Source organism: Branchiostoma floridae, chromosome 11, assembly GCF_000003815.2.
Source record: "Branchiostoma floridae strain S238N-H82 chromosome 11, Bfl_VNyyK, whole genome shotgun sequence".
NCBI classification, from domain to species: domain Eukaryota; kingdom Metazoa; phylum Chordata; class Leptocardii; order Amphioxiformes; family Branchiostomatidae; genus Branchiostoma; species Branchiostoma floridae.
Genome location: NC_049989.1, coordinates 9,818,998 through 9,832,830, shown reverse-complemented (window position 1 = coordinate 9,832,830; position 13,833 = coordinate 9,818,998). Strand labels below are relative to the sequence as shown.

Here is a 13,833-nt window from a genome sequence, read left to right as displayed (position 1 = left end):
TCTTGCTTGTTTGAGTCAACTTTCTTTAATCTTTGGAAGCCAAAGCATTGCCAAATATATTTGGACTCCAAACTAGTACAAGCAGGTTATGGTGTACCTAATAACATTGGCACTCAATCGCTGATGAAAACTTCTTTCATCGTCATCATCTTATAGGTTATTTCCTGAATAGCTTCTTGAATAACATCCCAACTGTGTTTCAGCTGTATCCCGATGGCACGACAGTCTCGTCTCAGGATGAGAAGGCTGTACTTGTACAACAGGCCATGGACAAGTGGGCACAGCTCTTTTCAAGGTAGAAATTTTTTTTTTTCTTAGAGATTACATTGAGAAATCAAGTTGACTGGTTTCTTTATGGATTTAGAACTTAGAGGCCTAAGTATCCTACATTATCTCATCAGCAGATAAAGTTTTGGAGTACGTAAATTCCTAAAACATGCGTTGTGTATGGTTGCATCGGGATTTGTCAAAATGGGAAGAAGTATTTCATTAATTTTGTTGTTGTCATACAATGTTGATGTCATATACTTTTCAAGCAGGCTGTGACAGAACCGTGATATAAGATCATATCATTTTCCGTAACAAGACAGCTGAATTTTGTAAGACACATGCACCATCATCAGCAATCATATGAATCTAAATGAAACTATTTTCAACCCTCAGATTTTTCGTGATTAAGAAGATGAGTGGCCCAGGCATCACCCTGAAGAGGTCTGCGGTGGCAGCTGTGAACTGGAAGGAGTTGTCAGTTCTGGAGGAGAGCGACTCCGGCAGGGGGACCAAAGTAGCACTGCTGGTGCCGCTAACGGACGTCAAGTCCGTGTCAAAGAGAAAGTATGTTCAGAATCTTTATCTCGTTATGTTTTGTTATCATTATCATTTTTGGGTGGGCTGACTAATCCCTATTTGCTGTCCAGATCTTGCACAATCAAAAGATTGGTGCGATTTTATCCCTATACTGCATGCAAAAGTTCCAATTTTGTATCTTTCCTTATCATTTAAATTCTAAGGCAACAACTGTTTTTTCATACTTTTGAAAAACTAACACATATTGCCTGCTTGCATTTTCAGATTCATATACGCCATTAACATAGAAACTGTACTCTTTGTTGGCTGCTCAAATTACTGTAAATGTATTTAAGTTCCTGGGGATTTAATTTTGCGGTAGGTGGAAATTATTAAAGGACTTTTCACGGTGGTTTTAAGTTGCAGTCTCTTGCTGCCATGGAGAATGTTCACGGTGGTTTTAAGTTCACAGTGAAGCGGCCACCGTGAAAACCGCAAACATTAAACCACCACGAAAGTTTCTGCATTCACAGTATTATTCCATTGACACTAGAATTAAAAATCCTGTTTATACAGGCCACCTGTCTATAGTGTTAACTACACACAGGTTTAACCATGAATGCCTGCTGAGAAACGTGGACATTAACTCAACATTCTAAACCTTCTAACATCCTCTTACATTTTTGCTAAAAAGTGTTTTTCAAATTAGGGGTACGGACACCGATGACGAGTTTACCGTGAAGACCACGCGCGGACCGAAGTTCACGTTCATCATGAACAACGCAGATGAGATCCAGGAAATGCTGCAGGCGTTCGTGGGACGCCACATCCTGGAGATCCACCACCCTGTACAGCCAACCGAGGAGCACGGTACATCTTCTACTGTTTTGTATCATGTTCTGCCTTTATGTTATGTTAAATTCGATTGGTCATTACTCTGTGATGGTGAGTAACCTCTGACAACAGAGTATTGCTGTTGTCCGATGTGATAAGTATTTGCATCTGTATCTCTATGTTCCCTTTGCCGCATTCACATGTAGTTTGGCAGTTGCACGATAATACACTTCTTTCGCGGTAGCTGTTTCTAGAAACGATGTAATAATTTTAGAAATCACCCCTATCTTCCTGATATTGTGGAATAGGCCATGTGGTTTGAGCTAACAGTCATGCTCTTTCTTTTACAGGGGAAGAGTCTGCTGCTTAGAGACAGATGATTGACATCATCATGGAAACAAGCCTTGCTGCTATATGCTAGATAATCAGGACTTATTTCTGGATCGACATCTTCTATTGCTGCGAGAAGTGCACTGAAGTTGTTTAGCATGCAAAATACAAAAGCTAACTGACCAAGTCTATCACAGTAGAGTACTGATGACAACTTAGTTGCTGAAGTATTTTAGCCATATTTTGCGGCCATGTTGACGGAGCTAAATGGAAATAGCAGTTCATATATTGCAATTGTATAAAGCTATGCAAGTCTTGCCATCATTTTTGTATGGATTGTATGACAAGGAACCATATCTTTTGTAAAATATTTGGTGCTGTATATCAGCCTGATTAGATTGTGCTGCCAGGATGTTACATAATTGTTGTCATCATATTGCCTTTGCCATGCCTTCAACTGGAGTACTCAAGTTGTTAGAGAGGCTTAATGTACCACATATATATGATCAGTATTTTAGAATGTATAAGTTAGCAGTGGTGTACTGTAACATTTTATACTGTATAATACAGTTAATGTATTGTATTTATGGTGTATTTATATCTAAGACCTATATTTACTTCATTTGCACAATTATATAGTGACAGTGGATGTTAAGATATTGTGTCTTGCCAATGGTCATATTTATTTGGTGATATTCCTTTTTCCTGGTTACCAAATCTGTGTAGTGGGTATAAAGTAGAATATCAGGGAAGGTGCATAAGTTAGCTAGTTTCTGTGCTTGAGGAAATGTATAATATTTGCTTAATATGTGGATGAAGGTTAGACATCAGGTAATAAGATACGCCAAAAAGCAGTTATTCAAGCAACTGGATTAATCGTTAATGAGTATTGCTTTTTGGCATTTCTTTGCTTACTTTTCAGTCTTTCTCATGCCAGGGTGTCGTCACTCCTAAGGAGGAACTCACTGTAAAATGTACATTGTTCACTTTGTACACGTAACTGTAGATGATCTACTCTTAATGTTATCATTGTGGATCATGTTGCTGAAGGCTTTAAAACATGGTAAAACAAACTAGGTATCAAAAATTATACTACATCTATTAACAAATGGAGACTGATTCTAGTGGGCTCTTGCTATATTTAGTTTTTATATTCAATGTTGCAATGAATATACAATGTATGAATCAATGCTTGTATTTTGTTCTATCCAACATCACACAAGATCAGCTTCAGATGACATGTCATACTGTATTTTCCACTCATGCATGGCTTCAACTGATTTCTTTCCACTTTAAAATTGTCATGGTTATTTCTAATGATATTGCAAACAATACAGTAACTGCCCGGCTTCTACTGTCAACTTTTCATGTTTATAACTATAAGTCTATTTCTACTTACCAACAATATAACCTGACTTGTTAGAAAAATAAACAAAAAGTTACTTCGTCATAAAAAAAAGATACTTCTAGGAACACCATTGCAACTTTCACTGAGTTGCAATTTTACAAAACTTGTAAATACACAATGTTATATGGACACATACCCTCTAGCTACATGGATACTATGTGGTCAACTGAGTTAAACTTAAAACTAGCTTTTAAACAAAAACAGTGTATAGAAAAATAAGAGTTTAATATCAAAAAGTAGAAAAAAGTCTTAACAAAACCTCAGTAGGGCAACATTAGTATGGCAACAAATAAACAGTACTGTATGCAGTACCGCAGTCTACTGCTAGAAGTCCTTCCTGCATTTTCTAACTTTGGCACACTTTGCAATTAGAGAAACTGTGTATTGAGTGCTGTCTAGCACCAGTTACACTTTGGCTGTCTCTGGTCATCTGAATCAGTGCCTGACAGAATCAGTGACAATTTTGTAAAAGGAATGTGGCTAGGGAATGGCTTCAAGTTTTTCTTTCCCAAGGGCAGATGTACTGGAGTACGAGAACATGCCTGAACTGCCCTCAGCTGCTAAAGAAAATTTCTAGGCTCCCCCGGAAGTCTTCTTCCTCACTCGCAGTTGCTTGTCTGGTCCCTGTGCAATACAATAAATTTCAATGATATGTCTGTTATATTTGCTACACTTTCTGATGCATAAAAAAGCAAATTTTATCCTTAACATCATAACTTAAAAGGTTGTACCAAATCTGAAATGATTTCCAGAAACACATCAAATTCAAAGTAAATCTTTCAATAGAAATGGGCACTTCTGAAAGTAACTAGGAGGACTCTTCAGCAATGACTTTTTCTGCATTTTTTCAAAAGAATCTAGGGGGTATGGGGCACACTCCACTGGAAAATTTTGAAATGCTTATCCTGATACTATATATATTTCAAAATGGCTCCATTTTTACTTTGTGTAAGTGTTATGGCACTGTTGACAAGCAATTTTAAAAATGTTATATTTCTTTTTCTTTTCCACGTAGTAAAAAATTTCCATTCAGATGCAGTGACAGTAGGACAGATGCTGGTGACAGCCCTGAAAAGTGAAGAGAATACGAAAACAACCAAAAACCTCCTTACCATCTGTCTTGTGGTGACCTCCAGACCTAGCCCCTGTGCAGTGTGTATGATACAGTCACTCTCTGCTGATGTCAGCTTCTCCATAGGGAATGTCATCTCAGGCAGGCTTGCATCCTCACAAAATGAGCTGTGGAGAAACAGTTTCTAATCCTTCAGCACGTCACCGGAACGTACTGCGCCTGCGCGAAAAGTATAGACATGCTAAACCTTGCTAAACCCCCGGTTTACTAAAGGGCCACATTTAAGAAAGTACGTGCGTATATAAGGGTAAAATCCCGTGTACGTTTTGCATGAAACCATGTCTCTAACATATACTGTGCAACAAGCGAGATTTCAATGCAACGTTGACCAAACCAAGCCCCAAAACACCAGGGTTCGCGCAGGCGCAGTACGTTCCGGTGACGTGCTTAATCCTTCAGTCTGTTTTTATCTGTAAATGATCATATCTCTTGTTTTTCTTATCAAATGCATAGTGCTGTAAATGTATTAAATCTCACTATCGTGGTTTTATTTGCCATTGTGTGCGTGGGGAAAAGGAGTTTTGGGTATGTTTTAAGGTTGGTGTTGAAGCAATTCTGTTTATATCAATGAAATACAACATTTCATACATTGCACAGTTAGTGTGTAGAATATACAATTATACCTGATGATGATTTTGGTAGCATTTACTATTTGTGTTCTAAAAATAACCATTTTCTAAAAACATTTCTATTGGATATAACTCACAATCACACAAGTTCAAAGGTCATAGACTCAACCAACAGGTCATGCAACATTCCAACTTCAATGTTCAAAGGTCATACACACCCAGCAAGCTTCCTTCTAACCCACGTGCACAGGAAGCCAAAGAATGAGAACAGTTTGAAAACTCCACTTCTTAGAGCTAGAGGACAATTCTGTCTGTCACTCTGAACACTGAATATAACCCGGCAAGAAGGTTTAACTCTAACAAAGCTCTATCTAAAAATGCATGGGTGGAAATATCCAATGCCACCATTTAATGACCAAGAACAAACAAATTTGTAACCCAATATGCATACCGGAACACGATACCCCCTTGAGGCTAAAAGCAAACAAAAGCCTTAGTGTCTACAAGAGATTATGTCCCCCAGGAACTTTCTTATGTAAGTGTTAGTGTGTGTGAAACCTACACCTTTGGGTGGATTTCAGTCACATGACCTGGTAGGAAATTGACCCTATCCTGATAAAAGCTCCTTGATTGGGAGGACAAACATACCTTTGCTCTCTTAACGTCAACTTGACAACCTATTGGCAGCTATTAACTTTCATTTTCCCTGTGATATACACAATGATCCCTTATAAAAGACTAGGGGTGGCAAATTCTTGAACATTTTGAAAGGCGCTGACTGAAGGGTGGATACAGAATTTCTGAGTACAAAGCTGTTAGACACGGGAGTTAATACAATGGCAGACAACAGGAAGGGAACAAAAACAGCAGGGCTGATCTTCGCTCTGGTACTGGTCCCACTGTCACTCTATGTGGCCAACATTGCAACAGACTTGGTGTTGGCTGTGCGATACCTCAGGAACAAGGACTTCACCTGGTTTGGGCTGACTTTGGGGTTCGTACTGGTTCCATCACTGATCATCCAACTTGTTTCTCTGTTCTACGAGAGGAAGACCATGCAGCAATATCGACCTCTGTTGTACATCCTTCACGTGCTTCAGCTTGGGGTGTTTATCCAGTATGGTGCCTTATTCCTGCACCTGTGGATGGGACTGGGCGGAGGGGAAAGCGGTCGCGTCAGCCCTGGTTTACCCATCATCCATTTGACGGAGGCGGTGCTCCAGTCCATGCCTCAGTTCAGTCTGCAGCTCTACATCACTGTTGTGTCTCATTTGAACACCACTAAATTTATGCCTGATGACAACTCAACAGTGGCTTTCAATACCACAGAACTGCTAACCACACAACTGCCAACCCACTAAATGTATGACGAAGAGGGCAGTGAATCAGAAGTACTGTTGTTAACACTAAAAATTGTGTCCATGTCTGTGTCTCTCATAGCTGCCACCAAGGCTGTGGTGGCGTTTTTCTACGACAAGTGTCTGACGAAGGAAAATCTGAGCCAAGCGAAACTCCTCGCGAGAATTCTGCTCATCACGGTGTGGAAACTCTGCGAGCTCTGCGCCCGTGCCTTTGCTGTTGGACTGTTTGCCTCCGCGGCAAAATGGATCGTGATGGTCTTGGCAGGCCATTGGGTGATCATGACGGCAGTCATGATTACCGTACGTGACGCGTGGTTTACCGTAAATATGCTGATGTGTGCGCTTGTAGCAGCCGTGGACACCTTCAGCATGACTTGGTCCATTTTCTACATACAAACGTTCTGGCTGAACACAGTACTGACTCTACTAGGGAACATTGCCATGCTTGTGGGATGGTATTTCATGAAAGATGAGAGAAGCTGGTATGACATTCCTGCCCTCGCATTCGTAGTGAGTGCGTCTGTACTGTCTGCAACGTTAGGTATTGTAGAGATGATACTCGAGAAACGTATAGAGTACCGTTGTCAGGGCAAAGAGAGAGAGAGGCAGTATGAAATGAGGCAGTGATTTTAACTGGTAAGACCACACCGCCTTCTTTACCCGGTTTTCTTCATACTAAAACAGGACAACAATCGAATAGAGAAATACATGAATTAGGATGCAATGTATAGTGAATCCCTAAAAGAAAATTTAGTATACATATACTTTCCTCTCACAGTTTCTTTTCATGCCGTTTTTAAAGTTTAAATCTGAGGTCCAAAATTTGAATTATTGTGGTCTAATTCCTTTCAAACCATTTGGCAAGCCGAAGAACTAAATTAATATACTGACCGTAGTATCATCTCAATTATGTTTTTGTCGTGTTTTATAATGTATACCTTATTGTATGACTGTTAGACATTCTAGTGGAGTATTGTAAGATAACATATAGCAAAAAAAATCATTAAAATGTATCTCCTTATTGTACAAGTAGGATCTGTATGTTGATAAAAGGACAATTTCCAAGCAGTAATAAGTGAAAGAAATTGTACTCACACAAACTTGTCATCAATAAGTTTCTTGAACTCAGCACTGCATTCTGGGATGTCTGAGCTTTTGATCTCTGAAAAAAAATCTTGCCAGCTAAACGACATGATATCATGATATATGCTTCTCAATAAATTTTTCTACAAGTGTCTTTCAAGTGAACGGAAAAGACATTTAACTTTGTAAGATAGAATACGAATAGGAGACATTCATGTATCCTTTCTGATGAAACATTGTTGTATAACAAGGCTCTAGACAGACAGAAAAATTTTAAAACCAATCCGTCAACCTTGACGGACAAAAAGGGCTCTTGTAAAAGGTGTGATGTCGATCGCACAATGCATATATTCTGTAGTCAATCTCAATGACAGAAATTTGTACACGGTGAGGAAAAATAAAAATTATGATAATTTGGAGCGTGGAGCATCTTTAATTATCACTTATGTCATGTACATGTACATGTAGTTACAAACGCAAGCATTACAGTCTTGTACACATTACATTTAAAATTTTGCAAATAAAATGATTTTAAGATAGATGACCGAACATACTCTACCTTGAATGTGTACAATGGTCCAATACAATACAGACCTCAAAATACATGAGCAGGCAAAATTGGTGCTTTGCAGGTATTCATGATATCTACCTGCACCTAACATGATAAAAAAATTTTTCTGACATTCTTTATGCAAATGTAATTATAGCATATTTTAATACAGTAAAAGACACTTCAAAAGAATCACAATATTCCATTATATGATACCTTTTGTCTCTTTGGCCCCACCAAACATTTTCCTACAACGTTCCTTCTCCAGTAACGTGAACTGCTGAAACTTCCTGTTGGCAAGAAATATGGGTATTGGAAATTATCACAACAAATTTTCTCCTTCAAACATTTCAATAAGCACTTACTATATAGACACACACATACATGTACACACACTCACACACATACACATGTATGAAAGATCTAATTCACTACAAAATTAGCAAACAATGTGAATATTTCAAGATGTACAGTATCATTCATTGTGACTTAATTATTGCAAAGTTTGAACCAATGCAGGCAATAGGTAGATCAAATTGAATTAAACAGACAATGCTATACTCAGTAGGTGGAAACATATTTCTAGCACAAACAGCATAACCATGACCGTTGCCCTGAACCCTTTGACCCCTGACCTGTCCAGTTTCTTGAGTTCCTCCCTGATGTCCTTATTGTTGGGTGCCAGGTTCTGGGCCTTCAGCAGACAGCCTTTGGATCTGTCAAACTCACTCAGTTCACAAAGAGCCTGTGGGAAGTACAGTTCAGACCATATTTAAGGGTAAAGCACCATAGAGCAGAGATATGAATGAAAAGGTATTACAGGATAAAAGTAAGCTGATGTAATGAATCTAATTCAGAATCTTTTTAATCTACCTTTAATTCTAAAGGAGAAGTTTTATGATACATAGCCTAATTATGAGAGGTGACATTTTTTTATTTCGAACATACTAAAATGAGTTTCGTACCTGGCCCTTTCTGTACAAGGCTTTCACGTTGCCACCATCGATCTCGAGAGCGCGGTTACAGTTAGCGATACAGCGCGGGTACTCTCCCATCTTCAGGTTACACAGTGCCATGTTGTTGTACAGCTTCAGCAGCACCTTGTCCCTTTTGGCCTCTTCTTCATCATTGGCCAGACGAGCGTTTTCTAAAGTCCTCAGGGCCTGGTGACATCATGCAGTTCCATTAGAAAGTGCAAGGGCTATAGTATGTAGGTCATGTCTTTTCAAGCCAGATATCAATAAAGAGAGCTTTAACCTTTAAAAACATTGTTATCACTGATGATAGTTATGATCAGAAGGAAATTGAAGAAAGGAAAATATTTCTGAGCTAACGAAGTGCGTTTTTTTACTGAAGAAACATAAACAGTTAGAACTGTAAGAAAACATAATTTTAACAGTAGTACAATAATGATGATAGCCTGTTGAAACTGATGAGACCAGTTCTAACCTTACTGTACTTGCTGATGGCCGGTTTGAACTGGTGCCGCTGGAAGTATTCATTCCCATGGTCCTTCTCCACACGGGCTACCTCTAGAAGATGCTTGAATGTTGCTTCCTTTTTTTGCTCCTAGACAAGAGAGAATAAAACATAAATCATACAGATATAGCCGGTATAACCGCCGTTCGGCGTAACACACCAGCTTCGCAGGCACACGGCGCAGCAGCAGCTCAGGTTATATTACACCAAACGACTCGTTACACTCTGTAATACTATCTGTAATAATTTTGCTAAACTTTCACAAATGCTCAAAGCTGTAAAAGTGACACATCATAGGATAGAATTCTGCAGACAAGCTAGGGGGGGGGGGAGACAATTTGGGCTCTCTCTACTCTTTATTGGGGGTGGGGGCAGTGCCTTGGGGGGTCGGGGCAGTGCCATAGGTAATCTAGGGGGTATGGGAGAACCAAAAGTGGGACTGAGTATGATCCTTAATCTTTTCCAAAATAAATTCTTTCCTACCTCTGTCAGTGAGTTGAACTCCTCTGCTGTACTTCTGTCCACAAAGTTCAGCATTTCTATCTCATACAGAACTGGGGAACAAACACAAATGACAAATCAGTTATAAAATGCTCAACATATAGATGTACATTGAATTTCCTGGAAAACAAAAGGCCAAGACCATCCTGCCTGAGAAACTTACCTATACATGTACATCAGAAAAGATGCCGTCTTCCACCAATAAAAAGCACAGCAGAACTACAGAAACGCAAATGTGAATCAGGACATTCTGAGCCTGTATTATAATTTATGTCATACCTGTGACGCGAAAACATTCGATACGGGTGTTCCGGACCGGGCCGTACGTTTCTGTATCGCACAGGTTCGAAAGGCGTATCACACAGGCTCCATTCAAATAAATCGAACTGTTTCGAGCGGGCCGAATACGGCACGGTTGGCAATTCGAATACCTGATTCGGACGTTGGAACATTGCTGTTGCAACACTTATTGTTCGAGGGCAACAAATTTGTTCAACTTCTGGCGCATTTCGCATCAAAACATGGGTTTTCTCAGGTGGGTATGACATAAATAAAATACAACACGGTGTATTCCGCATCACCCTCGGTCTCAGCCCTCCCACGGGTCGGATCACCCTCCGGCCTTCGGGCGATCCGACCCGCGGTCGGGCTGATACCTTGGGCGATACGGAATACACCGTGTTGTATTCTATATTTATACTGATAAATCCCAGGTAGACACACTCTTCCTGGACTCTCCCAACCTGATGTCATCGGACATTGGCAAACAGAACAAACTGATCCATTTCTCTGCAGTACTTACTTGTGGCATTGCCTGGGATCCGAGGAGGGCAGCCAAACTTGCCATATCCGTAGTTGGGCTGAACCAGGAACCGTGACCGCTCACCCTTCCTCATGCTGGAAATGGCAATCTCCATCCCTGGAACTACAGATCCTATAGGGGGAGGGTGGCAGAAAAATCTTATCGGTCCTTCAAGAGTATGAGTTCAAAAATATTAAAGCTCATGTACAAGGTACGGTGTGATTTCTGGTCTTCTTCAAAGTAGAAAAAGAATAAAGTTGCTGTAATGAACTCGAGACGCAAGTGAATTTAAGAAATGAAAGATACATTAAACCACACCAATTTGCGCCTATATAATGATAGATATAAAAACAGCTAGGAATAATGATATTAGACTTCTTTTTAAACTGTTTATGCCAATTTAGTACATGTTTGATCAATTTTGTAGTGACATCCAAAATGGTACGAGTGATCCTTTTTTATTTCTCTTTTGTCAATTCCAGAATGAATAGTAGTGAAAAACGCATAGTGTTTTTTTTCATCTATTATATATTATATATCATCATCATCTCTTACCTGTTGCCAGCCTGAACCTGAGCTCTTCATTCCTAAGTCTACTGGAGTCAAATGGTTCATCTGAGTACTCCAAGTACCCATTGTAGTGAACTGTGGATGACACAATACATGGATCATATTAGTGAATTTTCCCACCAATTTTCCCACCAAAACAGTCCCCATCTGAAAGGACTAATGTAACCCCAACCAGCCATATCCAGCAAGGCTCAAACTTTTACAATCTGGATCCAGGGAATTTGATACATATGTGGCCAAGTAGCTGGTTTTAGATTACAGTTACTATACTACTTGCACCACAACTACAACAGTAAGTTCCTACAAAGTTTAACCTGCCAGTAGCATTACTACAATGTACTTACCCCTGACATAGGCTCCAGCAGGGACTACATCACCAACTCCCTGCTTCACCACCTTCTTCACCACACCCCTGTCTCCACACAGGGACTCCATCTTTACTGACAGTCGCTCAAAGGGGCTCTGGAGGTCACAGGGTCAACCAATGGCATGATATGTTTTTACACCATTTCCCATACAAGCGGTTCCTATTTTTGTTTGCATCAAGGTATTCTAAGACTGATGCCTACCAGGACGTCAGCAGATTTTGTATATTCTAATATACAAATTGTCAAGCACATTTTGTAAGGTGCAGCCTGCAACTTTTGCCATTATGTTAACTGGCACAATTTTGTCTACATCCTGGTATTATGATCAGCTTTAATGACTACTGTAACATATACAGGAAACATAAAGAGCAACTATGTTACCAGTACGTGTAGAGATACCTACTAGGTATCTATACACAAATTACAGGGATTGAAAGAAGTTTTAGTGCCGCACCATGTCTAAGTCCTCAGTGGAGGAGTCTTCACTCTCATCATCCAGCGGAGCTCTGCTGAGCTGCTGAAACACGTCCTCCGCATCAAAGTACCGGTTATCCAGGGCAGCTGGGAAATACAAATCTCAGCATGTTTATGACATTAACCCTCTCCCTGATACATGAAATTAACAATTCCCATAACCACCTCAGATTTGCATATATCTCAGTTGGCTGAAGGTAAAGGCAACTGAGTTGTTACTATGCTATGTACATGTCATTACAATATCATGTATTCAGTCATTATGAACCTACAAATATAGTATAAATATTTTGTTAGTAATAATTAAAACTCAACTGTATGCTGCAAAAGTTGTATAAAATATATCATACATGATCTGTATTGGCTATGTATGTATTATGTTGGTAAACTGTCAAAAATTACTTCGTGTAAAGGTCTTGCCCCAGAGGCATTGCCAAAAAAAGCACATTACAATTACCTTCCTCCATCTGCAGCTGTGACTCGACCTCAAACTCCGCCCCCTGTCCTGTGGTGTCACACACCTCCTTCAGGTCCAGACCTGACACCAGGCGGGTGGTAGGGATGTCTTCACCGGACAAGCCCTGACGGAACAAGCGGCAGTTGTAGCAAGTGTCATTATAACTAAAATAAGCACTTTCAAAGAGATCAGGACGCATGTGCCGTGACAGGAATTCTCTAGGTTATATGTCAATGGTAAAGGCCCTGAAAAAGACAACAAGACACATATGGACATTGTTATGCAAATTGAAACAATGGTTGAGACAAGGAATGTTTTCTTATTTGGGGACTTTACCTTTGACATATTACCAAAAATTCCTGTTAGCGCATATGTGTCCTGATCTCTGTGAAAGAGCTTGTTACTTTAGAAGGTTGCCAACACAGTATTTAAAAGTTATGGTTGAAGTTAAAAGAAATGGCAAGGAATTGGCACAAACACTGCAACCAATCAATAGTAATAATTCTATGAATGTGAACAAAGAAACAGAACAAATTGACGAAATAAGAAAGGAATTTAAAACAAAAAAAAAATCGCAAAGGCTGAACCAAAGACACTAGAATCAGAAGGGAAGAAACTGAAAAGTTTACAATCTTGAAGTTTCGACATTGTTGAAAAGGCTCCGCCCCTGAGGCGTCAGCAAAAACTAGGGGTAAACTCAACGGTGCCAACTCAACGCGGTGGAAGGATCACTTCCAGAAAGAGAAAGCAGAAAAATAGAGAAATATGCATTGCAAAGAACATAAAAAGAAAGGAAGAGTTGACAGAAAAGCCCACAGCAAACAAGCAAGCAAATAAACGAAACACACAAATAGAATTTCGGCAAAACCATTAGGAGCTTGGCAAAACAAAAATAAATTTTGCAGATGACCCCACTCACGGCATCTTCTGTACAGCTTTCAAACTCGCTGGAAGAATCGTTGGTCTGGCCGTACCGTCTCTCGTACTCCTCAGCTGGAATGGGGGCTCTCTCTGCCATATTTGCGGGCGCAGAGTAGGGAAAGTAAAGTAAACAAAGAATTTGGAAAATCTCTCATAAACTTTCTCGAACCACGCTCTTTTTTCTGTGATTTCTTGGAAAGTTTAGTTT

The 13,833-nt window shown here is 39.7% G+C and overlaps 3 protein-coding genes across 5 annotated transcripts in view; 2 read left to right on the top strand and 1 right to left on the bottom strand.

Moving 5' to 3' along the window:
- The window catches only part of LOC118425976 (unconventional myosin-VIIa-like), a 24,708-nt gene extending 21,569 nt beyond the window's left edge, over positions 1-3,139 (top strand). For 2 of the 3 annotated variants that reach the window (XM_035835165.1, XM_035835167.1), the window contains 4 exons: positions 204-295; positions 664-834; positions 1,481-1,656; positions 1,971-3,139. In XM_035835165.1, the coding sequence (XP_035691058.1) occupies positions 204-295; positions 664-834; positions 1,481-1,656; positions 1,971-1,990 (459 nt within the window). In that variant the 3' untranslated portion in view covers positions 1,991-3,139. The remainder of the gene's footprint in view (positions 1-203; positions 296-663; positions 835-1,480; positions 1,657-1,970) is intronic. The other variant, XM_035835166.1, reaches the window with a different exon arrangement.
- LOC118425992 (inactive peptidyl-prolyl cis-trans isomerase FKBP6-like) lies at positions 3,081-13,833 on the bottom strand. Its single transcript, XM_035835190.1, has 14 exons — positions 13,624-13,833; positions 12,705-12,828; positions 12,228-12,334; positions 11,750-11,867; positions 11,391-11,480; positions 10,836-10,967; positions 10,016-10,086; positions 9,503-9,622; positions 9,019-9,216; positions 8,689-8,798; positions 8,270-8,343; positions 7,516-7,582; positions 4,471-4,597; positions 3,081-3,982 (listed from the first exon to the last, which is right to left on the bottom strand). Exons 1-14 carry the CDS (start codon positions 13,720-13,722, stop codon positions 3,932-3,934), a joined length of 1,488 nt encoding a protein of 495 aa, XP_035691083.1. The 5' UTR covers positions 13,723-13,833; the 3' UTR covers positions 3,081-3,931.
- On the top strand, positions 4,898-6,446 carry LOC118426018 (XK-related protein 9-like). Its single transcript, XM_035835233.1, has one exon. It carries the CDS (start codon positions 5,896-5,898, stop codon positions 6,418-6,420), a length of 525 nt encoding a protein of 174 aa, XP_035691126.1. The 5' UTR covers positions 4,898-5,895; the 3' UTR covers positions 6,421-6,446.

Coding starts and splice junctions, on each gene's coding strand:
- LOC118426018 (XM_035835233.1), top strand. CDS start 5,896: ATGGCAGACAACAGGAAGGGAACAAAAACAGCAGGGCTGATCTTCGCT.
- LOC118425992 (XM_035835190.1), bottom strand. CDS start 13,722: ATGGCAGAGAGAGCCCCCATTCCAGCTGAGGAGTACGAGAGACGGTAC. Junction 12,829..13,623: donor AAAGCTGTACAGAAGATGCC/GTGAGTGGGGTC, acceptor TTGTTCCGTCAG/GGCTTGTCCGGTGAAGACAT. Junction 9,217..9,502: donor CCATCAGCAAGTACAGTAAG/GTTAGAACTGGT, acceptor TGATGTCACCAG/GCCCTGAGGACTTTAGAAAA.